This window comes from Heptranchias perlo, chromosome 12, assembly GCF_035084215.1.
Source record: "Heptranchias perlo isolate sHepPer1 chromosome 12, sHepPer1.hap1, whole genome shotgun sequence".
Classification (NCBI taxonomy): Eukaryota; Metazoa; Chordata; class Chondrichthyes; order Hexanchiformes; family Hexanchidae; genus Heptranchias; species Heptranchias perlo.
This window is the reverse complement of record NC_090336.1, coordinates 28,985,633-29,013,194: the sequence shown is the minus strand read 5'-3', so window position 1 is coordinate 29,013,194 and position 27,562 is coordinate 28,985,633. Positions and strand designations below refer to the sequence as shown.

The window sequence follows — 27,562 nt, the reverse complement described above, 5'->3', positions numbered from 1 at the left end:
TTCCTGTAATGTGGTGACCAGAACTGTACGCAGTACTCAAGCTGTGGCCTAACCACTGTTTTATACAGTTCTAGCATAACCTCCCTGCTCTTATATTCTATGCCTCGGCTAATAAAGGAAAGTATCCCGTAAGCCTTTTTAACCACCTCATCTACCTGTCTTGCTACCTTCAGGGATCTGTGGACATGCACTCCAAGGTTTCTTTGTTCCTCTGCACCTCTCAGTATCCTCCCTTTCATTGTGTACTCCCTTGCTTTGTTTGCCCTCCCCAAATGCATTACCTCACACTTCTCTGGATTGAATTACATTTGCCACTTTTCTGCCCACCTGACCAGTCCATTGATATCTTACTGCAGTCTGCAGCTTTCCTCCTCGCTATCATTTAACGTTTATCATTTTGTGGAGCAACTTTAGTTCAACGATCATGACGGTCATTGTACTCCTGGTCTTTAGAGAATGTACAGTCATTTTTACTGAAGTTAAAAGTTCACAAGTTTTTGCATAAGTGGAGACATCTGTTAATATCAAGTGATTATGTTCATGTTCAGTAAAAATATATTCAAAAATGTTTTGCTTGCAAGCAAAAGGTGAGAAATGCAGGTTAAATGAGCAAAAGTCATATTTGCATTACTGCAAATGTTAAATTATTCCTCAGCAATTACTTCAGGTATTAAACTGGATTTGTATTGTGATACTAACTCAGAAGATAACTCTTAACTTCATTGCACAATTACAATTTTGGGATTTTTTTTAAATCTCAAAGGTTAGGAATTATTTTAGAGTTGAATAAATTTATTCAATTCTGCATGTAATGCTGGCAATGATAGACAAAACCATAACTGGGACAATATGTACACAATAATGAGAATTGGATGCATTCCAAAGATCACCATGGCTTTCATTATTTGACTGCTGGAAGGGGAATGGAAGTATGTCTTTTTAAATTGCAACTTCTCAAGCTTAGGACATTAACACTATAGAGAGAGATGTATGTAATATATTGAATTTGGTACATGGGCAAGCATTCTATTGAAAACATAACATGTTACTTGTGACACAATGTTGCACCATGCTTTGTCACAATCACTGTCTTACATGTCTATATCTAAAAAATCTTAACATCTATGCACAACATGACTTCCTGTTGATGTTTTTGTCATACTTTTTTCCATTATAATTCCTCAGTCCATATTTATTTTGGGTTTTTCTTACGTAAATTGTCACCCAATCATTGTGCAATGGGGCCACTGGGAAAATTTTTCTCTGCCATTCTTAGTAAAATTTCTAAAGTCAAAAATAAGAATTTAAAGAAAAATAATTACATATTTCACACTAATTAATTCCAGCAATTTGAGAAATTTAATAAGTGCTTACCACTAAGAGTGGTTCTAATTTCTACCACCTACACAATGGGGAGGTTAGAGTGTGAGAATAGAGAAAGGCAAACAACTTTACCTTTTGTTGTGATACTGTATTGAAGAATTTGAAATTACAGTCAAAATTAAAGAACAAACTCCTTTTGGAGAAATAGACCAAGTGTGGCTTGTAAGGAAGCAAAAGAAATCAAGAACAAGGCTTTTAGCACTCTTGAGCAAGCAGTGTTAACTGCAAACACAGTTTCTACCACAGGAAAAAGAGAAGGGACTGTTCAAAATGGAACAGAGCCCAATATCTAAGGGATTTGACAACAGGAAGCAAATAGTCATATAATTCTGTAATAATTTGTTGAATCAGCTTTTTTTTTTGTCTCTACAATTCCCACTTCAATTTGCTGTCTCATTTCCTCCACTCCTACTCGACAAAATCGCTGTGAACGTTGGAAAAATACTAAAATTCTTAGTTTTTAAGGTAAAGAACATCAGTAACACAACCAAGAAAAAAACCTGGAGAGTCAACATAGATTTTGGAACCCTGCTGCTGAAAGAGAAATTAGGATGCAACAGGAAAAAAATCTGAGCGAACGACTACAGAGGATTGGGATCGTTGCTGCAAGAATCGATGGGATTGAAATTAGTCAAAAAAAAATTGATATCCCTCACCCAAAAAAAATTACATTGGGCAAGATGATAAAGTTACTAATCTGCAAGGAAGTAAAGTAATTGGAAAGTAATATACATAAAATACTGAATTGGAAAGATACATAAATGAACCATCTAATGGCCATCAATGTTGGACTAAATTATATTCAACAACTGAGTCCACTTGAACATGCACTGACTGATATTAGCAAACTTCCATCAAAATTAATGGTTCATGACCAGTTGAACATTCTACTCTTGATTTTTTAAAAATGACTTACTGACCAGTAATTCAGTAGTTCTTGCATGACTCTTATTTTCATGAATGTCCTCATTAGAAAATGCGGAGTTAGCCTTACAAATGTCCCTGGAATAATCAAGATTCTGTACAATAAATTAGTCAATTACTCAGCCACACGTGACACATGCAGTGCTGCATTATTTCTCCATTCTGGCTTCACAGAATGGGCCAGTGGTTCTATCCTGTTGCCCTATGTGCCCGATTTCATTTTAAAAGTACAATAATGATATGGAAATCAGAGAGAAAACACACTAGCCACAACCTGAAATGATTACATATTAGATAATTCAAAATTACTGTATAACAGCAAAGGCATGACAAATTCAGCAGCCTTTAGCTTTTATCTGTGCTTTTAATAAAATGCTTTGTAACCCTGATTCAGAAACATTGATAAATGTTCTTTATCCCCAGTTATTCATCACCCTTCTGGTTCATCTCAGCTCCAATGTCTGGGTTCCCTTGGAATTTTCTCAGAAAAGATTAGACTATTCAGCCTGTCTCAAAAACCTGATAACATCTGATCCATGCAGTTACATTGCTGAGATGCTTCAAGCTGTGCTGACACAAGGAAAGGGCAGGACTTCTTCACTGCACAAGACCTCCAACCAACACTATACACCAGATACATCGACGACATTTTCTTTCTATGGACCCACGGCAAGGAATCACTAAGGAGACTACACGATAATATCAACAAGTTCCATCCCACCATCAAGCTCACCATGGACTACTCCTCAGAATCAGTTTCTTTCTTGGACACACGAATCTCCATCAAAGACGGGCACCTCAGCACCTCACTCTACTGCAAGCCCACAGACAACCTCACGATGCTCCACTTTTCCAGCTTCCACCCTAACCACGTCAAAGAGGCCATCCCCTATGGACAGGCCCTGCGAATACACAGGGTCTGCTCAGACGAGGAGGAACGCGATGGACACCTACAGACGCTGAAAGACGCCCTAGTAAGAACGGGATATGACGCTCGACTTATCGATCGACAGTTCCGACGGGCCACAGCAAAAATCGCATAGACCTCCTCAGGAGACTAACACGGGACGCAACCAACAGAGTACCCTTTGTCGTCCAGTACTTCCCTGGAGCGGAGAAACTACGCCATGTTCTCCGCAGCCTTCAACATGTCATCAATGACGACGAACACCTCGCTATGGCCATCCCCACACCTCCACTACTCGCCTTTAAACAGCCACCCAACCTCAAACAGACCATCGTTTGCAGCAAATTACCTAGCTTTCAAGAGAACAGCGTCCACGACACCACACAACCCTGCCACGGTAACCTCTGCAAGACATGCCAGATCATCGACACAGATACCACCATCACACGAGAGGACACCACCCACCAGGTGCATGGTTCATACTCCTGTGACTCGGCCAACGTTGTCTACCTCATACGTTGCAGGAAAGGATGCCCCAGAGCATGGTACATTGGCGAGACCATGCAGACGCTGCGACAACGGATGAACGGACACCGCGCAACAATCGCCAGACAGGAGGGTTCCCTCCCAGTCGGGGAACACTTCAGCAGTCAAGGACATTCATCCACCGACCTTCGGGTAAGCGTACTCCAAGGCGGCCTTCGAGACACACGACAACGCAAAATCGTCGAGCAGAAATTGATAGCCAAGTTCCGCACCCATGAGGACGGCCTCAACCGGGATCTTGGGTTCATGTCACGCTACACGTTACCCCACCAGCGAAAAATGTTATCTGTTTTTAATATAACGGGTCAGTTGCTGTCTTTTCTATGTTTCTACCTCTCTATCTCTGTTTTTTTTTGTTTGTTGTTTTTTTTTGGTGATTTGTATATTCTGAGACCTTGCAGGTAACACCTGTCTGTCTGCACACTGATTGCCTTGGCAACGGGCAGTTGAAAAAACTGTCTGTAATCACCAAGCATTGTTCTGTGAATTATAAATGCGATTTCATTTCGAGGATTTCATTTCGTTCACCTGAGGAAGGAGGAAGCCTCCGAAAGCTTGTGAATTTAAAATAAAATTGCTGGACTATAACTTGGTGTTGTAAAATTGTTTACAATTGTCAACCCCAGTCCATCACCGGCATCTCCACAACAAGGAAAGGGCGATGAGCTGAACATAAAAGAAAGGGAGTCTAGGATCTGATCAAAAGTCCAGAAAAGCTGAACAATCACGTTATGCTGTTGGCAAGCACAATGACAGTCTCTGCTGTCCCTCATCTGATCAGCATTATTGAACAACAAATTCCTTTTATTAACATACATGAGAGTCAGAGACTCTAACTGCCTTTTGAACGCTTTTCAATCACTCACTGATTTTGGGAACAGTGAAAGCTGCTGCATTTAATGTACTTCAGAAGCCAATCAGATTTGGAAATATGCAATGGATCCATTTATTCATGGAACCGGTCTATTCCACTTTGATCAGCTTGCTGCTGACTGAATAATGAGAAAAATTAGGTAATAAAGGTCTGCAAATCGGTGCTGAATTTGATTGATCTAATAAGAGTCAGAAAGAATATGCAAGATGTTTCAAGAGCTTTCATTGGAGGAAATCACATTGGATTGTGGGAAATATTTGCTCAACATCTCCAAGTGCATTAGCAAAGATTTGTCTAACAGAATGATCTTCTACATAACAAGCTGCATTGCCTTTTTCAGTAGAATACATTACTTAAAACTGGAGACTGAATTATGTCTGCATAATCCTGGTCCAATTATCACCTGGCTCTGAACCCGTTCAGCTGAACGCTACACTTAGTTTTCACTCCCTTTGTGCAATGCCATGGGAGATTAACTGCTGTGTGTGTGTGTGTGTGTGTGTGTTAATATATATATAAAAAATAAAAATCTTACCTCTGCACAGCTTAATTAGTCAACCTCCCACTTGTTGGACACAGTGCGTCAAGACCAATTGTAGTCCTCAGGTGATACAAGGTTAATGGGTGGGGATAGTTGGACCAGGGTGAACAGACGTAACGCAGTCCTGATATTAAAGTCATACATTGTGTTATTTTATGTAATATATATGTTAATGTTTTCTGTTCTAAATTCCTATTATAATGGAAGCTGCTTATGTATACTTATCAATACTTATAATTACACAATCTCAGCAGTGGCACAGGCAGGACGTGCACACAGTAGTGACATTTAAAAAATATTAGTTAATCTCCCGTGGCATTGGACATGGTGGCCTAGAAATTGGATGGCGCGCGCCTGTTTATAGGACACTAAACGGGCGCCTAAGCCTCTAACATGGCAGACAGGAAACACATGCTCATTACAAGCTGGGTGTACGCCGCCTGCCATATTAGTGTAGGCAAAAAAATAGGCCTGACCGATTCTTCAGCCTTTTGGCTCTGGCCTCTTGTCCTCCAGGTCACTGCCTAATTGCGTCCCTCCCTGCTCAGCTGCTCCTGGTGGGCCTGCTGCTCCTTTTCTTGAGGTGTACCGGCCATTTGAAATCATTGCTTTCTCTCTGACTTGTGTACCACTCCCTGATCCCCAGCCCATTCTTCGGCCTCTTGGCTCTGGCCTCTGCTTCTCCTTGGCATGCTGTTCTTTTTTTCCCAACTGCTGCTCCCTGACTCAATCTGTGGTCTTTTGGCCCTGACCTCTGGTCTTCTTTAAAATCTTGCTCCCCAAATCCTGACCTATTCTTAGGCTCTGGCTTGATTTATTTTCTGACCATTCTGGCCTATCCACCTTCGTCCTTTCATCTGCAGTTCCAGGGGAAAAGAGAGAGGCAGGGGGAGCAGAGAAGTTGTTCAGGAGAGAAAGGGACACAGGTGGGGACGAGATCATGATTCTACATGTTAAAAAAAAACAGCCCTGCGCCCCCTGCTGCCTAAATCTGGTATCCAGACCTGCTCCATAATCTTGGGTTTCCAGCCCTTGTCTCCTTTTGGCAAAGCCCAGGCTTCCTTCTGACACTGCTCACTGGACGAGGTCTCCAAAGAATTACTCCCCTGATGGCTCGACCAACTTAAAGCCTCATCACTCTGCTCTTTTGCCTCTCCTCCTGGCTTTGCATCCAAGTTAGGATCCTCACAAACCTGGATAGATGGATTCATAAAAGGTATGTTTCTGCTTCTCCTTTTAAAATGTTGATTCACTGGTATGCCCAATGCCTGGTGCTGTTTATTCATTTGGTGGTACTCGCTCCCCTTACTTATTTTCCCATTTACTGGTGCCTGTTGTTCGATGGATTTATTGATTCACTGTTGAAAAGGGGTCCATTAATTCACTGGTTCTCTCCTGGCTTCTTTTGAAGCCACAAACTGATTTTCTTTTTAAAGAATTTGTAGGGATTCTGCTTCAACAATGGGCTGTGGTAGCGAATTCAGAATTCTAACAAACGTCTGATTAAAACATAGAAACATAGAAAATAGGAGCAGGAGTAGGCCATTCGGCCCTTCGAGCCTGCTCCGCCGTTCAGTATGATCATGGCTGATCCTCTATCGCAATACCATGGGCCCAATATCAGGAGGGCAGTGGGTTCGCAGCGGGGGGTCGACTGGGCGCGTGGGTAACGCGCCCAGTGAAATCGGGGTGCTCCGCACGGAATTGCAGGCTAATTGGATCCACTTAACTGTGCATCCGGGTTTCCCGCTGGAAAGCTGCACAGTGGGCAAACTGCGCATGCGCAGCATAGACTGTCAGCTGGAGGAGCTCTATTTAAAGGGGCAGTCCTCCACTGACTGATGCTGCAACAAATAGGAAAAATTACAGCATGAAGCAGCCCAGGGGGAAGGCTGCCCCCAGTTTAATGATGCCTCACTCCAGGTATCATTAGATGGGGTGAGGAGGAGGGGGAGGACAGAGATCTTCCCCCCGGCGGGCGGGAGGAAGCGGCCTGCCTCTGCCACCAAGAAGGCCTGGCTCGAGGTGGCAGAGGAGGTCACCTGCACCACCAACATATCGCGCACCTGCATACAGTGCAGGAGGCGCTTCAATGATCTAAGTAGGTCAGCCGAAGTGAGTCCACTTACTCATTCCCCTACACTCCGTCTGCCACATCACCGCCCCCACCCCACAACTCCTTCTGCACTGCCAACACTACTCTATCACATCACCCCTCACACCCACTCAAACCTCATCCTCATCTTACCTGCACTTACTCACCTCGCCAGTACTCATCCCACCACTACCACTCAACCCAATCCTCATACAATCTCATGGCTCTATCTCATACTCACCCTCTCATGCATCTCTTTCACGGCCAGCCTCACTCAACCTGCCACTACCTGTGCTGCAGCCACAGGGCATGCATCACATATGTGCAGTAGGCAGCGTAAGGCAAACGTGTCGTGAGCATGAAGGGGATGCACAAGGGTGTTTGAGGGTTTGTCATGGTGTTTACCTATAATTAATTTCTGATTAACTCACATTACATATTATATTGTCACCACCACTGCCATATCTCTGCAAATCTTGTCTGGTTTGTGCAATAATGCCCTTTCCTGAGGATCACTATGAAGACCCACAACTGATCCCACCCATTGTGTCACTGCATAGTGGGTGTAGATGTATTTGCAGGGCTCCTTTATGCAGATGACTGAGAGACGTCGGCGATGTCCCCGGTGGCACCCTGGAAGGATGCGGAGGAGAAGTTGTTGAGGGCAGTGGCGACTTTGACAGCGACAGGTAAGAAGATGGTGCTCGGGCCAGCCGGGAGCAGCTCGGCATGAAGGAGGCTGCAGATGTCCACGACTACATGTTGAATGACTCTGAGCCTCCGTGTGCAATGCTGCTCAGGGAGGTTCAGGAAGCTGAGCCTCAGTCTGTAGACCCTGTGGCGAGGATAGTGCCATCTGCGACGCATCTCTCTCTGCGGTTGCCCTCCCTCCTGCTGTTCAGGTGGATGTGTCACAGCACTGTGTTGTGGAGCTCCACGTGTCAGAGGTGGACGGCGTGGCTGGCGAGGCTGGTGATGCTGTTCGTCCTCCGAGGAGGTCATGACTGCAGCTATGGAGGCCCCCATCCGGAAGATGTACATTTGAGGGGGTCCGCAAGGTAGGTACATGTGTCTGGACACTGGGGTAAGTGTGCAAGTTGGTGAATTTTATTGTTAGGAGGAGGGTGGTGGAGGCCAAACTTTGTCCCAAGTGACAGAGTGGCCTCCTGCAATGAGTGAGGGTCTCCACCCCCCACCTGTCAAATGGACTTTCGCAGCTGCCACAGGCTGATGGCTGCAACACGTCCATTTGAACTGGGAGTGTTTCCCCCAGTACGGGAAACAGTCCTAGTTGTTTGCAAAATCCCACCCCTCCTAAAATGTCATGTTAATCAGGTCTCTAAACGACCTGAAATACCTTAATGAGTACTTTAAGTGGAACCGCGCTGGCTTTAGTTGCCGGCGGGAGTCCCACATGCGGGGGCTGCGCGCGCAGGTCAGCGCGTCACTGGGGAACCCGGAAGTGGGCGGGTTGGAGCCGGGCTCCAGACCCGCCCCGGGAATCCCCAATTTTTGCAGCCCCCCGCCACGAATGCACCCGTTTGGGGGTGCGAAAATCGAGCCCCATATTCCCGCTCTCTCCCCATAGCCCTTGTCTAGGAATCTATCTAGCTCCTACTTAAATATATTCAGTGACTTGGCCTCCACAGCCTTCTGTGGTAGAGAATTCCACAGGATCACCACCCTCTGAGTGAAGAAATTTCTCCTCATCTCAGTCCTAAATGTCCTACCCCGTATCCTGAGACTGTGACTCCTCATTCTGGATCCCCCAGCCAGGAGAAATATCCTCCCTGCATCCAGTCTGTCTAGCCCTGTCAGAATTTTATATGTTTCAATGAGATCTCTCCGCAGTCTTCTAAACTCAAGTGAATACAGGCCAAGTCGACCCAATCTCTCCTCATACGACAGTCCTGCCATCCCAGGAGTCAGTCTGGTGAACCTTCGCTGCACTCCCTCTATGGCAAGTATATCCTTTCTTAGGTAAGGAGACCAAAACTGCACACAATACTCCAGGTGTGGTCTCACCAAGGCCCTGTATAACTGCAGTAAAACATTTTTGCTCCTATTCTCAAATCCTCTTGTAATGAAGGCCAACATACCATTTGCCTTCCTAACTGCTTGCTGCACCTGCATATTTGCTTTCAGTGACTGGTGTACAAGGACACCCAGGTCCCTTTGTACATCAACATTCCCCAATCTATCACCATTTAATTAATACTCTGCCTTTCTGTTTTTCCTTCCGAAGTAGATAACTTCACATTTATCCACGTTATACTGCATCTGCCATGTATTTGCCCACTCACTCAGCTTGTCTAAATCGCCTTGAAGCCTCTTTGCATCCTCCTCACAACTCACGATCCCAGCAAACTTGGAAATATTACATTTGGTTCCCTCATCCAAATCATTGATATATATTGTGAATAGCTGGGGCCCAAGCACTGATCCCTGTGGTACGCCACTAGTCACTGCCTGCCACCCCGAAAAAGAACCATTTATTCCGACTCTGTTTCCTGTCTATTAACCAATTTTTAATCCATGCCAGTATATTACCCCCAATCCCATGTGCTTTAATTTTGCACACTAACCTCTCATGTGGGACTTTATCAAAGGCCTTCTGAAAATCCAAATACACCACATCCACTGGTTCTCCCTTATTTATTCTACCAGTTACATCCTCAAAAAACTCGAGTAGGTTTGTCAAATATGATTTCCCTTTCATCAATCTATGTTGACTTTGTCTAATCCCGTTGATATTTTCTAAATGTCCTGTTATCACATCCTTTATAATGGACTCTAGCATTTTCCCTACTACTGATGTTACACTAACCGGTCTGTAGTTCCCTGTTTTCTCTCTCCCTCTTTTTTTAAATAGTGGGGTTACATTTGCCACCCTCCAATCTGCAGGAACTGTTCCATAATCTATAGAATTTTGGAAGATGACAACCAATGCATCCGCTATTTCCATGGCTACTTCTTTTAGTACTCTGGGATGCAGATTATCAGGCCCTGGGGATTTATCGGCTTTCAGTCCCATTAATTTCTCCAGCACTATTTTTTTTTACTGATACTAATTTCCTTTAATTCCTCCTTCTCACTCGATCCTTGGTTCTCTAGCATTTCTGGGAAGTTATTTGTGTCCTCTTCCGTGAAGACAGAACCAAAGTATTTGTTTAATTGCTCTGCCATTTCCCTGTTCCCCATTATAAATTCTCCAGTTTCTGAAGGTAAGGGACCTACATTTGTCTTCACTGATCTTTTTCTTTTTACATACTTGTAGAAGCTTTTATAGTCCACTTTTATGTTCCTTGCAAGTTTACTCTCATACTCTATTTTTCCCCTCTTAATCAATCTCTTGGTCCTTTTTTGCTGAATTCTAAATTGATCCCAATCCACAGGCTTGCTACTTTTTCTGGCAATTTTATATGACTCCTCTTTGGATCTAATACTATCCTTAATTTCTTTTGTTAGCCATGTTTGGGCTGCTTTTCCTTTTGTGTTTTTGCGCCAGAAAGGAATGTATAATTGTTGCATTCATGCATTTGTTCCTTAAATGTTAGCCATTGCCTATCCACCGTCATGCCTTTTAATGAAGCTCCCCAATCTATCATAGCCAACTCACTCCTCATACCATCGTAGTTTCCTTTGTTCAGATTTAGGACCCTAGTTTCGGATTGGACTACTTCAGTTTCCATCTTAGTGAAGAATTCTATCTTGTTATGGTCACTCTACCCTAAAGGACCCCGCACAACAAGATTATTAATTAACCCCTTCTCATTCCATGTGCCTTGTAGATGGAATGAGAAGGGGTTAATTAATAATCTTGTTGTGCGGGGTCCTTTAGGGTAGAGTGACCATAACAAGATAGATGGTGATGGTGATGCTGTTGAATGTCAAGGGGAGGTGGTTAGTCTCTCTTTTGTTGGAGATGGTCATTATCTGGCACTTGTCTGGCGCAAATATTACTTGCCACTTATGAGCCCAAGCCTGGATGTGGTCCAGGTCTTGCTGCACGCGGGCATGAACTGCTTCATTATCTAAGGGGTTGCAAATTGAACTGAACACTGTGCAATCATCAGCGAACATCCCCATTTCTGATCTTATGATGGAGGGAAGGTCATTGATGAAGCAGCTGAAGATGGTTGGGCTGAGGACACTGCCCTGAGGAACTCCTGCAGCAATGTCCTGGGGTTAAGATGATTAGCCTCCAACAACCACTACCATCTTCCTTTGTGCTAGGTATGATTCCAACCACTGTAGAGTTTTCCCTCTGATTCCCATTGACTTCAATTTTACTAGGGCTTCTTGGTGCCACACTCGGTCAAATGCTGCCTTGATGTCAAGGGCAGTCACTCTCACCTCATCTCTGGAATTCAGCTCTTTTGTCCATGTTTGGACCAAGGCTGTAATGAGGTCTGGAGCCAAGTGATCCTGGCGGAACCCAAACTGAGCATCGGTGAGCAGGTTATTGGTGAGTAGCCTTTGCTGTATCCAGTGCACTCAGCTGTTCCTTGATATCACATGGAATTAATCGAATTAGCTGAAGACTGGCTTCTGTGATGGTGGGGATATCGGGAGGAGGCTGAGATGGATCATCCACTCGGCACTTCTGGCTGAAGATGGTTGCAAACGCCTCAGCCTTGTCTTTTGCACTCACGTGCTGGACTCCGCCATCATTGAGGATGGGGATGTTTATAGAGCCTCCTCCTCCCGTTATTTAATTGTCCACCACCATTCACGACTGGATGTGGCAGGACTGCAGAACTTTGATCTGATCCGTTGGTTGTGGAATCGCTTAGCTCTGTCGATAGCATGTTGCTTCCGCTGTTTACCATGCATGTAGTCCTGAGTTGTATCTTCACCAAGTTGGCACCTCATTTTTAGGTACACCTGGTGCTGCTCCTGGCATGCTCTTCTACACTCCTCATTGAACCAGGGTTGATCCCCTGGCTTGTTGGTAATGGTAGAGTGAAGAATATGCTGGGCCATGACGTTACAGATTGTGCTGGAATACAATTCTGCTGCTGCTGATGGCCCACAATGCCTCATGGATGCCCAGTTTTGAGCTGCTAGATCTGTTCTGAATCTATCCCATTTAGCACGGTGATAGTGCCACACAACACGTTGGATGGTGTCCTCATTGCGAAGACGGGACTTCGTCTCCACGAGGACTGTGCGGTGGTCACTCCTACCAATACTGCCATGGACAGATGCATTTGCGACAGGTAGATTGGTGAGGACGAGGTCGAGTAGGTTTTTCTCTCGTGTTGGATCGCTCACTCGCCTGCCGCAGGTCCAGTCTCGCAGCTACGTTCTTCAGGACTCGGCCAGCTTGGTCAGTAGTGGTGCTACCAAGCCACTCTTGACGATGGGCATTGAAGTCTCCCACCCAGACTACATTCTGTGCCCTTGCAACCCTCAGTGCTTCTCAACATGGAGGACTGATTCATCAGCTGAGGGAGGACAGTAGGTGGTAATCAGCAGGAGGTTTCCTTGCCCATATTTGACCTGATGCCTTGGAGTGACCACCGCACAGTCCTCGTGGAGACGAAGTCCCGTCTGCACTGAGGACACCATCACAACGTGTTGAGTGGCACCATCACCGTGTTAAATGGGATAGATTCAGAACAGATCTAGCAGCTCAAAACTGGGCATCCATAAGGCACTGTGGGCCATCAGCAGCAGCAGAATTGCCATGAGATTTCATGGGGTCCAGAGTCAATGTTGAGGACTCCCAGGGCCCCTCCCTCCTGACTGTATATCACTGTACCGCCACCTCTGGTCAGTCTGTCCTGCCGGTGGGACAGGACATATCCAGGGATGGTGATGGAAGAGTCTGGGACGTTGGCTGAAAGGTATGATTCTGTGAGTATGGCTATGTCAGGCTGTTGCTTGACTTGTCTGTGGGACAGCTCTCCCAATTTTGGCACAAGTCCCCAGATGTTAGTGAGGAGGACTTTGCAGGGTCAACTGGGCTTGGTTTGCATTTGTCGTATCCGGTGCCGGGTGGTCCGTCCGGTTTTATTCTTATTTTGACTTTTTCTTAAGCGAGATTTTACAACTGAGTGGCTTGCTAGGCCATTTCAGAGGGCAATTAAGAATCAACCACATTGTTGTGGTCTGGAGTCACATATAGGCCAGACCAGGTAAGGACAGCAGGTTTCCTTCCCTAAAGGGCATTAGTGAACCAGATGGGTTTTTACGACAATCCGGTAGCTTCATGGCCACCATTACTGATACTAGTTTTTTAAATTCCAGATTGTATTTAATTAATTGAATTTAAATTCCTCAGCTGCTATAGCAGAGATTTGAACTCATAGACTCCAGATTATTAGTCCAGGCTTCTGGATTACTAGTCCAGTAACATAACCACTATACTACTTTATCCTCCACAGTAGTTTTGCTAATTTGGTTTGGCCAGTCTATATGAAGATTGAAGTCCCCCATAATTACTGTAGTACCCTTGTTACATGCATCTCTAATTTCCTGTTTGGTGCCATCCCCTACATTACCACTACTGTTTGGAGGCATATAGACAACCCGCACCAGTGTTTTCTGCGCCTTGGTGCTTCTTAACTTCACCCAGACTGATTCTACATCTTAATTTTCTGAGCCAATGTCCTTTCTCACTATTGCTCTGATTTCATCCTTTACTAACAAAGCCACCCCACCTCCTTTTCCTTTTTGCCTGTCCTTCCCAAATATCGAATACCCTTGGATTTTCAGCTCCCAGCCTTGGTCACCCTGCAGCATGTCTCTGTAATTGCTATTATATCATATCCGTTTACATCTATTTGTGCTGTTAATTCGTCTACCTTATTACGAATGCTCCGTGCATTCAGATATAGTGCCTTTAGATTTGTCTTTTTAACATTTTTAGTCATCTTAACATTTTTATGTACTATGGCCCTATTTGTCTTATTACCATTTTTTCTTACCCGGACCCTATTTGTTGTCTTTTGTTTGTGCGCTCTGTCCCCTCCTGACACAATCTGGGTATCCTCACCCCAATCACTTTCCTGCACTGCTTCTTTGTCTTTTCTCTTTAGCATTCTAGATTTCTCTCCACCGGGACCCTCCCCCACCTTATTTAGTTTAAAGCCCTATCTACCTCCCTAGTTATTCGATTCACTAGAACTCTAGTCCCAGCATGGTTCAGGTGTAGTCCGTCCCAACGGAACAGCTCTCTCTTTCCCCAGTACTGGTACCAGTGCCCCACGAATCGAAACCCACTTCTCCCACACCAATCTTTGAGTCATGCATTCATCTCCCTGATCCTATTGACCCTGTGCCAATTTGCTTGTGGCTCAGATAATAATCCAGAGATTATTACCTTTGTGGTTCTACTTTTTAATTTGGTCCCTAGCTGCTCAAATTCTCTCAGCAGAACCTTTTTCTTAGTCCTACCTTTGTCATTGGTACCTACATGGACCACGACAACTGGATCCTCCCCCTCCCACTCCAAGTTCTTCTCCAGTCCGGAGAAGATGTCCTTAACCCTGGCACCGGGTAGGCAACATAGCCTTCGGACTCATGCTCCTGGCTGCAGAGAACAGTGTCTCTCCCTAACTATACTGTCGCCTACTACAACCACCTTCCTTTTTACTCCCCCCACTTGAATGGCTTCCTGTACCACGGTGCCGTGGTCAGCTTGCTCGTCCTCCCCGCAGTCCCCGCACTTGTCCACAAGATCCTCAAATCTATTGGACAAGCGCAGGGACTGAGGCTCCTGCAATACTACCTCCTGGATCCCCGTTACTGCCTCACTTGCAGTCACACCCTCCTGTCCCTGACCACATGTTAATCTAAGGGGTGTGACTGCCTCCTGGAGCAAAATGTCCAGGTCGCTTTCTCCCCCCCCGATATCGCACAATATCTGCAGCTCGGACTCCAGCTCCTCAACTTGGAGCCGAAGTTCCTCGAGCTGCAGACACTTACTGCAGATGTAGATGAACTCCAGCCTAAGGTCTTGTACAAGTTTGTTCAACATTACCTCCTTATTTTTGTAATCTATGCTTCTAGGTACAAAAATGTCCACAAGCTCCCACATATTGCAGCAGCAATACATCTCCTGTTCTCCCATTATTTTATTTATTTAATTAATCAATTTAGTGTTAATCAAATTACTTACCTCGTTTAATTAGATTAGTTAAATTAAGTTTAATTTTTAAAATTTAGTTATATGCTATATGTTAACTTGAAACGTAGCCCACATTCACTACCAATCACTTACCTGCCTCACCTGTGACGTCACACTGCAGTTTTCTCTTGTTGCAGGTCTGCTGTTGCTTTTATCCCCGTTCTCGGTCTTCTGCTGCTCAGGTCCGCCACTGCTCTGCGGAAAGCAAGGCAAAGCAGCACCTCATTCCCCCACTTCACCGAACTCCCACACTTACCAAACTCTCAAGTCGTTCACTTTGTGCCTGCTGCACTAAAAACCTTTGTTCTAACTTGCCCTTAATTAAATTTGTGATTAGCTTAAAAGCGTACCTTCTCAACACCATTCCACTGACCATTGGAAACAATCTATTAGTATTTACTTTTATAACCCGTCACGATGTTGAATACCTCAGAGCACACCTTAACCTTCTCAGTTCTAGCGAAAAAGCCCTAGCTTCTCATCCCAGTGAATCAATGTTGCACCTTTTCATTGCTTTAATATCCTTTCTATGATGGGAGCGTCCAAAACTCTACACAGTAATCAAACTCCAGCCTAAGGTCTTGTACAAGTTCATTCAACATTACCTCCTTATTTTTGTAATCTATGCTTCTAGGTACAAGAATGAACATTTAGGCTGAGCAAAAAAAAGCAGTTGTAAAAAAATGGTTGAGTTTTTAAATTGTTACAACTTGCACTTTTCTTTAAACAATCAATATTTGATTATGATAATGGTTGAGTTAATGTTAAATATAGTCATGGTTGTAATTATGTTTTATAAATCAAATTGCTGATTAATGTTTGATTGTAAATATAGACATGGTTGTAATTATGTTTTATAAATAAAATTGCTGATAAATGTTGAGAGAATTGGGTAACGTACTGCACAATTTGGTAAGGCTTGCCACAGGAATTGGCTTTGCAGTGTCACAGAATTCTAGGGACCCTGACTAATTAAGTAAAATCCAGTGTCATTTTTTGGGTTATTACAATAGATATTTTCTCAGTTATTGTTTCACTGGCCACTCTATAAGTAGACCTGGTGTCTCCTACCATCCAACTATGTCTTTTTTGTCCAATATTTAGGTAAATGATAGTGAGACCCAGGGATTGCAACAATGAACCCTTAATCTGCACATCGGCTACTGGAATATGTCATGAGCCACCATGCGACTTTCCTTTTCAAACGGTGGCCCGCATATACACTTAGCAAATCAAGATACAAGTTTTGGACCAACAAGTTATTTATTTATTTATTTACATAATATGATTGAACAGTAAACAATATAACAGTGATATATATATATTCCTGTACACCTCAATTATATTATAAAAAATAATGAGGCCAATCGCTTTCTCTCTAAACATAGACTCTAAACAGAAATCCACTGACTGTAAATGCTATTTAGTTTACCTCCCTGACTGGACTGGCACTGATTTTAAAAGCAAATAGCCTTGCAACCCTTGGCTGCAAGATTCACCGATTGACTGCTCGCTGATTCCCAATAGAATTCTGTGAGAGGCGTGCTCTAGCTGCTGAGCTGGCAACTCAGGCCAATCAGTGACCCTACTCACTTTTGAAAAGGTCAGCTTTTGAACAGCTGTCAAAGTCTCTATCCCAACATGGGACCTGTCATTTGATCTGTGTCTGGGTTGTTTGTGGCCATCCTGACACCAAAGCAACAGATGATACACCTCTTATGATTTCATTAGAACAAACAGGCATTCATCAATTTTGAATGAGAGCAATCTCTGATAACAGCCTAAGTCATTGAATGTGATAGCTCCATCCAATTGACACCTTGAACCTAGAATTGTCCCCAGCCTTATCAAGACCACTGTAGCCAGCTTATTTGGAACTGAACTACTATGTTCTTTTAAGAAATCCTTTTTGAGATCTTAGGAGTTAACCTCTTAGGTGGTTTCCTGCAGTACAAAATATTAAGTTTTAAAAATTCAATACATGCAAAAATCCATTTTCCCACATCCAGCTAGTGCTGAGATATTGTGATACGTACAATTCAGTGTATTGATGTGTTTATAATGGTTTAGATTTGTTTTTAATCACTTTACTCTTACCAAAATCAATATCAAAGCTTGTCATGGTTCTAATTGTATTATCACAGATATCCCCAAATGAATTGCTGAAAGTAATGCATCTCTGTGTATGATTTAGCCTTTGAGGCCTCTGGCAAGTAAGAGTTAATTGCACTTCATTCAGTGTTGTGCTTTGTTGGTTCTGGACAAACCTGTCTGCCTTCAGTTGTCAATATCTTTAGGACTGTCATGTAAGATGATTCAAAGTGAGCTAATTTAGGCACCATATATCAATGCATAGACGTAAATTCAAAATTAATTTTGTGTGTGTGTAAGTGATGGCGGAAGATGCATTTAATATTCTTCCAACTACTATAGGCTACATATTGGAATTTTTAATTGAATATTTCCTATGCATTGTGTAAGATTTAACTTTCTCATTTCCTAACATCCCCTCCTTGACATGTGGGATAATAGATTACTTCAAACCATTAATATTAAGATATGTATTGGTAATTCATTTGGATAAAATTATCTTTTTGTATCTTCTAAAATCAGATAAAATGACTTGACCATTTCAATGTTCAAGTGAAATGTGTACCTTGTAATATTGTTTGCTTTATAAATTGCAATGGTAAATGAGGAAGGATTATTAAGGTGTACAGACTGATGCATAAGGAAGGGGCTCTATTTTAAAAAATAAATTAACATTTTGTCTAGATCAGTGATAACTAATGATTATTTTTAACCTATGTTTCTTCTCTTTTCTCATACTGATGGACCTAATGTATTTTCTATTTTTATTCCTGCTCTTAACACTTTTCACACAGTTTGGTGTGTTACAAACGGCCTCATAGCATTGAGTCTGGGAACTCCTCTGCTTTCTGAGGGAATGACAGTGGAGGGCTGCGTTGGGGACCTGTTACACTATATGTAAACCCATGTTCATTTAAATATCTATGTTTTAGATGTTTCTGATAAATAAAATGCAAGCTTGCATTACAAACTTCAAATTGAATTCCTTGAAGTCAATTATTCTTTGAATAATTCTTTTAAATTATGAATTCAACTGGGAAAGCAATAGAAGGAGCCATGCGCTTAAAGACCTTATACAAGGGTAACAGTAGGCAATCCGACGGCTATCAGTTGAGTAAATTGCAAGCTTCAGATTTTATAACCTGATGTTTGCACTTTGAATACATGGCTTTTTATTACCCAGTATGAGGATGGAAAGAAAGAAATTTTAGATGGTGAAAACCAAAAACCAAAGGCTGAGGAGAAAATGTTTCCTTGAATTTCTGAGAATTGGATTTCTGAAGAGTAAGAACAGACAAAAAGTAACTAACAATTTGGGAGACTTTGTTCATTTTTTATGACTGTAGTTTTTATGACATGGTAAATATGTTTTGGAAATAGCTAGAGTTAAGTTGCCTTTGCTTACTCCACTTCAAACTGGAGACTGGAGACTGTGCAAGACTGGCAGGTTTTTGATCTGTAGTTACAGAAGCTTGACTCTAGAGGGTAGATTTTCTCAGTTTCCAATCACTGCCAGCACATTGGTCTGCTTAATGTTTGCATTTTCCTTCAAACTGACTCTATTTAATAGTTCAGGTGTAGTGAGACTGGAGTGAAATGCAAATTAGACCAAAATGTGTGTGTTTGGGGTTGGGGTTGGGGTTGGAAAACTGATTAAGGGGTGCTAACATAACCTCCTGAAAGAAAATAAAATGGATATTAGGTAGGGTGATTAAACTGAATCAACTGCAGTCTTGATGATTTAACTAACAATAGCCCTAGCTGTGTTCTGTGGAGGTGTGAACCACTGATCATAATGTACCAGTATACCCCAAGTGTTGAACAGAATAAAGAGAATAATAGAAAATGGATTGGTATAGTTCGAAACGTGCTATGTAGCTCAGTTTCAAATCCTCGTAACTGTGATTCAGGATAAAAATCTGAGTTGCATGGACAACCTCACTTGAAATATTGGATGAACTGTTTTCCATCTGGAAGCTCTGCTGAAAAATGAAACTTTTTAAACTATCAGGTTTAATTGTCATTTTGCTAGTTTAAAAGAAACCTCTCCCTGAAAGTCTGAAATGTGTAATATTAATTGTCTGGCTACATTAAACTATGCTGTTGGCGGGATTACCTGCAAGAAAGAAATACGTAGATTTTCTGTATGTCTGCCAGATATTTTCTGTCAAAAAGCAAAATACTGCAGATGCTGGAAATCTGAAAGAACAACAGATGGAAACACTCAGCAGGTTAAGCGTCATCTGGAGAGAACAGATAAGACATTTCGGATATGGACCCTTCATCGGAACTGGACGAAAGGTCCAGAACTGAAATGTCTTGTCTGTTCTCTTCACAGATGCTGCCTGACCTGATGTTCCCAGATATTTTTGGTACAGGGTATCGAACCCAGAAGCTTTTGTAGGTTGTTGTATTTTCAATTTGCACTGTAATTTTCTCTTAGAGCCCTTGTGACCAATGCTTTTTGGACACAGAAATAAGATTTTGAAATCCAGTTTGTTTTTCTTTAGGATCCTCAACGGTTACATTGTCAATTGTTTAAGAACATAAGAAATAGAGCACAGGTAGGCCATTGGGCCCCTTGAGGCTGCTCCACCATTCAATCAGATCATGGCTGATCTTCGACCTCAACTCCACTTTCCTATCCGATCCCGATATCCCTTGATTCTATAGTCCAAAAATCTACCTATCTTAGCCTTGAATATATTCAACGACTCAGCATCCACAGCCCTCTGGCGTAGAGAATTCCAAAGGTTCACAACCCTCTGAGTAAAGAAATTCCTCCTCATCTCAGTCTTAAATGGCTGACCCCTTATGTTGTGACTATGCCCCCTAGTTCTAGACTCTCCAGCCATGGGAAACAACCCCTCAGCATCTAGCCTGTCAAGCCCCCTCATAATATTATATGTTTCAATGAGATGGCCTCTCATTCTTCTAAACTCCAGAAAGTATAAGTACATTCTACTCAACCTCTCCTCATAGAACAACCCTCTCATCCCAGGAATTAATCTAGTGAACCTTTGTTGCACTGCCTTTAAGGCAAGTATATCCTTCCTTAGATAAGGAGCCCAAAACTGTACGCAGTACTCCAGGTGAGGTCTCACCAAAGCCCTGTACAATTGTAGTAAGACTTCCTTACTCTTGTACTCCAACCCCCTTGCAATAAAGGCCAACATGCCATTTGCCTTCCTAATTGCTTGCTGTACGTGCATGCTAACTTTTTGTGTTTCTTGTACGTGGACACCCAACGCTCTCTGAACACCAACATTTAATAGTTTCTCAACATTTAAAAAATATTCTGTTTTTCTATTCTTCCTACCAAAGTGAATAACCTTACATTTCCCCAAATTATACTCCATCTGCCACCTTCTTGCCCACCTGTCTATATCCCTTTGCAGACTCTTTGTGTCCTCCTCACAGCTTACTTTCCCACCTAGCTTTGTATCGTCAGCAAACGTGGATACATTACACTCGGTCCCTTTATCTAAGTCATTAATATAGATTGTAAATAGCTGAGGCCCAAGCACCAATCCTTGCGGTACCCCACTAGTTACAGCCTGCCAACCTGACAATGACCAGTTTATCCCTACTGTCTGTTTTTTGTCCTTTAACCAATCCTCTATCCATGCTAATATATTACCCCCAACCCCATGAGCCCTTACCTTATGTGACAACCTTTTATGTGGCACCTTATCGAATGCCTTTTGAAAAGCCAAATATACTACATCCACTGGTTCCCCTTTATCTACCCTGCTAGTTACATCCTCAAAAAACTAATAAATTTGTCAAACACGATTTTCCTTTCATAAAACCATGTTGACTCTGCCTAATCATATTATGATTTTCTAAGTGCCCTGTTACTACTTCCTTAATAATGGATTCCAGCATTTTCCCAAATGCTGATATCAGGCTAACTGGCCTGTAGTTCCCTGTTTTCTCTCTCTCTCCTTTCTTGAATAGCAGGGCAACATTTGCTACCTTCCAGTCCACTGGGACCATTCCAGAATCTACAAAATTTTGGAAGATCACACCCAATGCATCCACTATTTCTGCAGCCACCTCTTTTAGAACCCCTGGATGTAGGCCATCAGGTCCAGGGGATTTGTTGGCTTTTAGCCCCATTAGTTTGTCCAGTACTTTTTCTGTAGTGATATTAATTATTTTAAGTTCCTTACTCTCATTTACCCCTTCATTCCCCACTATTTTGGTATGCTTTTTGTGTCCTCTACTGTGAAGATAGATACAAAATATTTACGTATTTCTGGATGATTTCTCAATCCTGTTCCATGCAGTAAGGTGTGAAACATAGGAGTTCATTTCTACAAATTACTGCATTTGTTTTCTATATATACATACCATGCTTTTTTCACAAATCCATTTATAATCAAGACCATTGGTTAATGCTGACTAAGTCAAATTTCTGTTATTACATGGGATTCCAATTTTTCTTTACAAAATTTTGGGAATCAATTTCAACAATTCTGTCCATTTTCCCAGGAAAAACATAAATCAGTTGCCTTACATTATGGTGCATTTATACTTGTAGCTACCAGTCTGATTCTAGGCAATATCTAATTTATACTACCAGCCTCCAACTGCAATTGTTCAATCCATGAGGGAGATTGGTATATGTGTGCTTCCCAGCAGTAAATGTTTACCGAGCATAGCAGGAACATTTGAATTCTGTAAACGTTTTACATCAATTCCAAGTAAGTTTTGTTTTAAGTGCCTAGGTCATCGAAGAAGCCTATGAGCACTTTTTAAACCAGGTTTGACACCACTGTGGAGTTAAACTTCATGCGGTAACAAAATCTAAGCACTGAAATTACCTCCTCCAAGGAGTCTCATCACTGGGCTCTGGAATTGAGCTGGGTTGGGCCTTGACTCGAGTTAGACTTTAACTTTAACATGGCTGCAAAGCAGGAACTGATACTAAAGCTGCACTATAAACACACGCTTACTGCATCTAAATAGTTTGATTTCTACTGGAAAATCAGTCTCCTGTGTTAACTTTATCTATTGCAAATCTTGCTGTGCATGCAAGGGGTAGTGCACACAGTTGTTGGCTTGGTTTATTTTTTTGAATTGGGTTTCTACTTCCATATGGGAACACTTATGCTGCTACTGTATATTCTACAGATGCAGGTCAGATAAACTGGTTCCAGATATACGTTCTTAATGTTTGCTTGCAATCCTTGGTTGTGATGATGAAACTAGGTAGTATCTCCTGTATTCTAATCTCAGAAATTAAGCATCGGTCTGGGAGATGTGGTAAACTCTCTCATTTACACTCAACAATGTGTTCCTAATTATCATAGACTATCTGTTTCCGTAACCAATAATAATCAGGAAGTACTTTATCTGGAAGCTTTTCCCAAAATGTATGGGAGCAGTGATTGGGTGAGTTTGAATTGGGCTATCCATTGTAAATCATTTAAATAGCAAATGCAACAAGCTTATAATGGGAGTCTCTATGGTAGGACATTATTGCCGGAAAAGAAATTGATCAATTTCTGCCAATTCTCTAATTACTTTAATAAGATGTGACTTGAAGGAGTTGGTGTCCAATTACCCTGTAATGTAATTCCCTCAGGCTGGACGACTGGGCCTTGTAAAAGAGTCTCCCTCCACATCACAAAGGATTTTTCTTTGGTTTTAGATTGGCTCTTGTGTTAAACTGAAATACAGTAGATTATGATCTTTAATGTTGGTTGGATGTATCAGGAGATGTCTTTTTAACAACCAAATTTTAGGGCGCTTTTGCGGATGGCCTCTTCATTCTTGTTTGTAGTGAATATAAGAATCATAGAATTAAATTGAATTCGATTATTAGACTGTATATTCAATATTTACGGGGTGAATTCAGTTATCTGTCCTCGTTCGTTCCTTTGGCGGTTTCTTTTCAAAGTCAGTGAATGTTTGTAAATTCCTCATAATTGGTGGCTGGATAGCAAATGTCAGCGTTATTGTATTTGACGATAATGTGAAGGAAATAACATTGGGACCTTGTCAACATCGCACCCGGTGAACGCTCATTCAATTTTACATTTAAACTGCCATTCCGATGGTTTAAAAAGTGGAGTGGTTTGAATGAGAACGCACGGAAGGATAAACTCATCCGTGTGCTCACAGAGTGCGTACATCTGCATCGTTATGGGTTTGTAAAATTATCAGGAGCGTAAAAACGGACCCTGAGGAAACCAGCTATTTGATCAGGAAACGACCTTCGAGAGAACATTACCGCTGTTCATGAATATTGTTGCCACGAAGCAACAGTCCGAAATATGTGCTTTTCGTGTGTTAAGCACTCGGGGTATGTAAGTTTGAGGCTCACATATTAAAAATGATCGCATGTCTTGGGCTGGGGTGATTTTGTGCAGGGGAGAGGTTGATAGTTGGGCGGGATGTATATGGTAAATCTGGATGTCCTGTGGTTTATCATGCCTGTATTTGGAAAATGTGTTCCCAATCAGAACATTTGTCTGATTTATTTGTGTGTGTGGTGGGGGAGATAAAAAGCCACATAAAGATTAATGCACACTGTTTGTGTACTTGTTTTCTGCTCGATCAGGGTTCTTAGTTTGTAAAAAAAAACCAGCATGATTATAACGCTGCCGAATTCTTAGGGCGGATCCAACGACCCTTTACTGTAAAGAGTCCTTTACACCTCCGGCAATTTGGGACTTTTGTTTTTTTTTGGTCTTACACCCCCCGAGAGCGAGTTTTTTTTTTGTTCTCCATCTGAAATACTCCCTTGTGTGAGGGAAGGACCGCCTAATCGAATCCAACTCAATATATTGGTCTACAGCCACAACCTAATAGTGATTGCACTCAGTGCGAGGAACTGTTAACTTCAGCACCTTGACCGACCGATACTAAAGCGAGAGAGAAAAGTGATTAAAACCTCCTCTGACCACCGTTTGGAGATTTATTCCCGTTACAAAATTTGCTGCTGAAACTAACGCGTTTTAAAGAGATACCCCCCCCCCCCAAAAAAAAACACCCCCAACAACATCCATTTGAAACAGATCCCATTTTAAAAAGCGACCTTTTGTTTTTTTATATATATATATGTGAAAAGTTCAAGGTAATGAGCGATATGGGTTTAATTTTTTTTTTGGGGGGGGGGGGGGGGAGCCCAGAGCCGGGCTGTCCTCCTCCTCCTCCCCCGGGCTCTCCTCCTCCTCCTCCCCCGGGCTGTCCTCCTCCTCCTCCGGGCTGTCCTCCTCCTCCTCCTCCCCCGGGCTGTCCTCCTCCTCCTCCTCCCCCGGGCTGTCCTCCTCCTCCTCCTCCCCCGGGCTGTCCTCCTCCTCCTCCTCCCCCGGGCTCTCCTCCTCCTCCTCCTCCCCCGGGCTCTCCTCCTCCTCCCCCTCCCCCGGGCTCTCCTCCTCCTCCCCCGGGCTGTCCTCCTCCTCCCCCGGGCTGTCCTCCTCCTCCTCCCCCGGGCTCTCCTCCTCCTCCTCCTCCCCCGGGCTCTCCTCCTCCTCCCCCTCCCCCGGGCTCTCCTCCTCCTCCCCCGGGCTGTCCTCCTCCTCCCCCGGGCTGTCCTCCTCCTCCTCCCCCGGGCTGTCCTCCTCCTCCTCCCCCGGGCTGTCCTCCTCCTCCTCCCCCGGGCTCTCCTCCTCCTCCTCCCCCGGGCTCTCCTCCTCCTCCCCCGGGCTCTCCTCCTCCTCCTCCCCCGGGCTCTCCTCCTCCTCCTCCCCCGGGCTCTCCTCCTCCTCCTCCTCCTCCTCCCCCGGGCTCTCCTCCTCCTCCCCCGGGCTGTCCTCCTCCTCCTCCTCCCCCGGGCTGTCCTCCTCCTCCTCCTCCCCCGGGCTCTCCTCCTCCTCCTCCTCCCCCGGGCTCTCCTCCTCCTCCTCCTCCCCCGGGCTCTCCTCCTCCTCCTCCTCCCCCGGGCTCTCCTCCTCCTCCTCCTCCCCCGGGCTCTCCTCCTCCTCCTCCTCCCCCGGGCTCTCCTCCTCCTCCTCCTCCCCCGGGCTCTCCTCCTCCTCCTCCTCCTCCCCCGGGCTGTCCTCCTCCTCCTCCTCCTCCCCCGGGCTGTCCTCCTCCTCCTCCTCCTCCCCCGGGCTCTCCTCCTCCCCCACTCTGGGAAGCGGCGGTCAGGTTTGGTCGGACTGGGGGGCCGAGGCCCTTCTCCTCACCGAGCTGCCCGTGGGGAAGATGTCGAAGGTGGCGGCCTTCTCGCCTCCTCCTCTTCTTCCTCCTCCCTCGTCGTCGTCCTCCTCCTCGTAAAAAGCGGGCGGCTGGCCCCGCTCCAGCTGCCGGGCGCCGAGCGGGGGAGTGGGCACCTTGACGGTGTTGCCGAACTTGGAGTAATCGACCGAGTAGCGGCCCTCCTCCTCGCCCACGATGGCCACGAAGCGGTGGCCCCACAGGATCTCGTCGGCCAGGTAAGAGGTGCGGGCCTGGGTGGTGATGCCGGTCGTCTCCACCACCCCTTCCAGGATGACGATCACCTCCAGGTCCTGGCGCTGGAGGTCGGCGGCCGTCAGCCGGTAGAGCGGGCTGTCCCGGTCGATAACGTGGGCGATGATGAGCGGGGAGACCAAGAAAATGGCGCCTCCTCCTCCTCCCCCCCCCGGGCCGCCGTCGATCTGGACGTCGATCTGATCGAGCGGCACCACCTCGCCCTCGGCGGTGGCCGTCCGCCTCACCACCTGCATGCGGATGCTGGCGCCGATGATCATGCTCTTGCGCAGGTCGCCCACCCGGCACATGAGGCACAGGCGGCCGTTCCTCGGCGACACCACGGCGTGCTTGCTGAAGATGAGCGTCTCGGCCCGCCGGTGGGCCTGCGACGTCTTCATGAAGATGCAGCCCAGCATGATGGCGTTGATGAGCAGGCCCGCGATGTTCTGCGCCATCAGCACGGTGATGGCGGCCGGGCACTCCTCGGTGATCATGCGGCCGCCGAAGCCGATGGTGACCTGCACCTCGATGGAGAAGAGGAAGGCCGAGGTGAAGGAGCGCAGGCTGGTGATGCACGGCACGAAGTGCGGCTCGGTCCGGTGCAGGTCGCCGTGGGCGAAGGCGATGAGCCACCAGATCATGGCGAAGAGCAGCCAGCTGCACAGGAAGCTCATGGTGAAGATGAGCAGCGTGTGGCGCCACTTGAGGTCCACCAGCGTGGTGAAGACGTCCTGCAGGAAGCGGCCCTGCTCTCGGATGTTGGTGTGGGCCACCTTGCAGGCGCCGCTCTTGGCCACGAAGCGCACCTTGCGCTGCCGCTCCTTGTAGCGGGGCCGCGACACGTCCTCCACCAGCCGCAGCACGTACTCCTCCGGGATGAGGCCTTTCCTCGCCAACATCTCCGGCCCATCGCCTGAGGGCAGGGGGGAGAGGAGAAAGAGAGAGTGGGAGTGGGAGTGGAGTGGGAGTGGGGGGGAAAGGATCCCGTCAGGCGGGGTTTACCGCCGGTTTAAGAGAGAGGAGAGGAGAGAGAGCAAGAGCGCGGCTTAAGACTCACCTTCGCCCGGCTCTCGGAGAACGCTCTGCGCTTCGGCTGCCCCGGGGAGGAGGGAGAGTGGGAGGAGGAGGAGGAGGGAGAGTGGGAGGAGGAGGAGGAGGGAGTGTGGGAGGAGGAGGAGGAGGAACATCGCTGCTTCCAGGAGCCCGGCTGGCGCCGCCAATCATGACAGTAACCGGATAGGAGCGGCTGATGATGGAGGAGGGGGGGTGCTGGAGGAGGAGGAGGGGGGTGATGCAGGAGGAGGAGGAGGAGGGGGGTGATGCAGGAGCAGGATGGAGGAGGAGGGGGTGATGAAGGAGGAGGGGGGTGGGGACATCGAGTGACTGGGAATAAAATAACCCGCCTCGGGGACTCGCAGCCCGGCTCAGTGCAGTCGATATTGCGGAGGGTGGGCTCCCTGCGGGAGAGCGGGTCCCCCAGTCACCGCCGCCTCCCCACCTCACTCGGGTGTTTATAAACATATATTGTGGTGTTTGCGGTCGCCTCTCTGCTCTCCCATACACAGCTTGACCTGTGCATTAAATTTAATTTCTGATCCACGGTAGTCGAAAAAGAGAAGCGTTCCCTCCTATCTGTCATTTGAATTGGATACTTT

At 45.1% G+C, this 27,562-nt stretch overlaps 1 protein-coding gene across 3 annotated transcripts in view; it reads right to left on the bottom strand.

Moving 5' to 3' along the window:
• The window catches only part of LOC137327924 (ATP-sensitive inward rectifier potassium channel 11-like), a 45,440-nt gene extending 18,410 nt beyond the window's left edge, over nucleotides 1-27,030 (bottom strand). Inside the window, exons 1-3 of one of the 3 annotated variants that reach the window (XR_010964570.1) lie at nucleotides 25,640-27,030; nucleotides 15,501-15,602; nucleotides 5,170-5,299 (exon numbers count right to left, since the gene is read on the bottom strand). Coding sequence is in view for 2 of the 3 variants with exons in the window: in XM_067993862.1 (XP_067849963.1) it covers nucleotides 15,501-15,602; nucleotides 25,640-26,806 (1,269 nt within the window). In the remaining variant the exon portion in view is untranslated. The remainder of the gene's footprint in view (nucleotides 1-5,169; nucleotides 5,300-15,500; nucleotides 15,603-25,639) is intronic. The other 2 variants (XM_067993862.1, XM_067993863.1) reach the window with 2 other exon arrangements.
• Nucleotides 27,031-27,562: the final 532 nt, after the last annotated feature.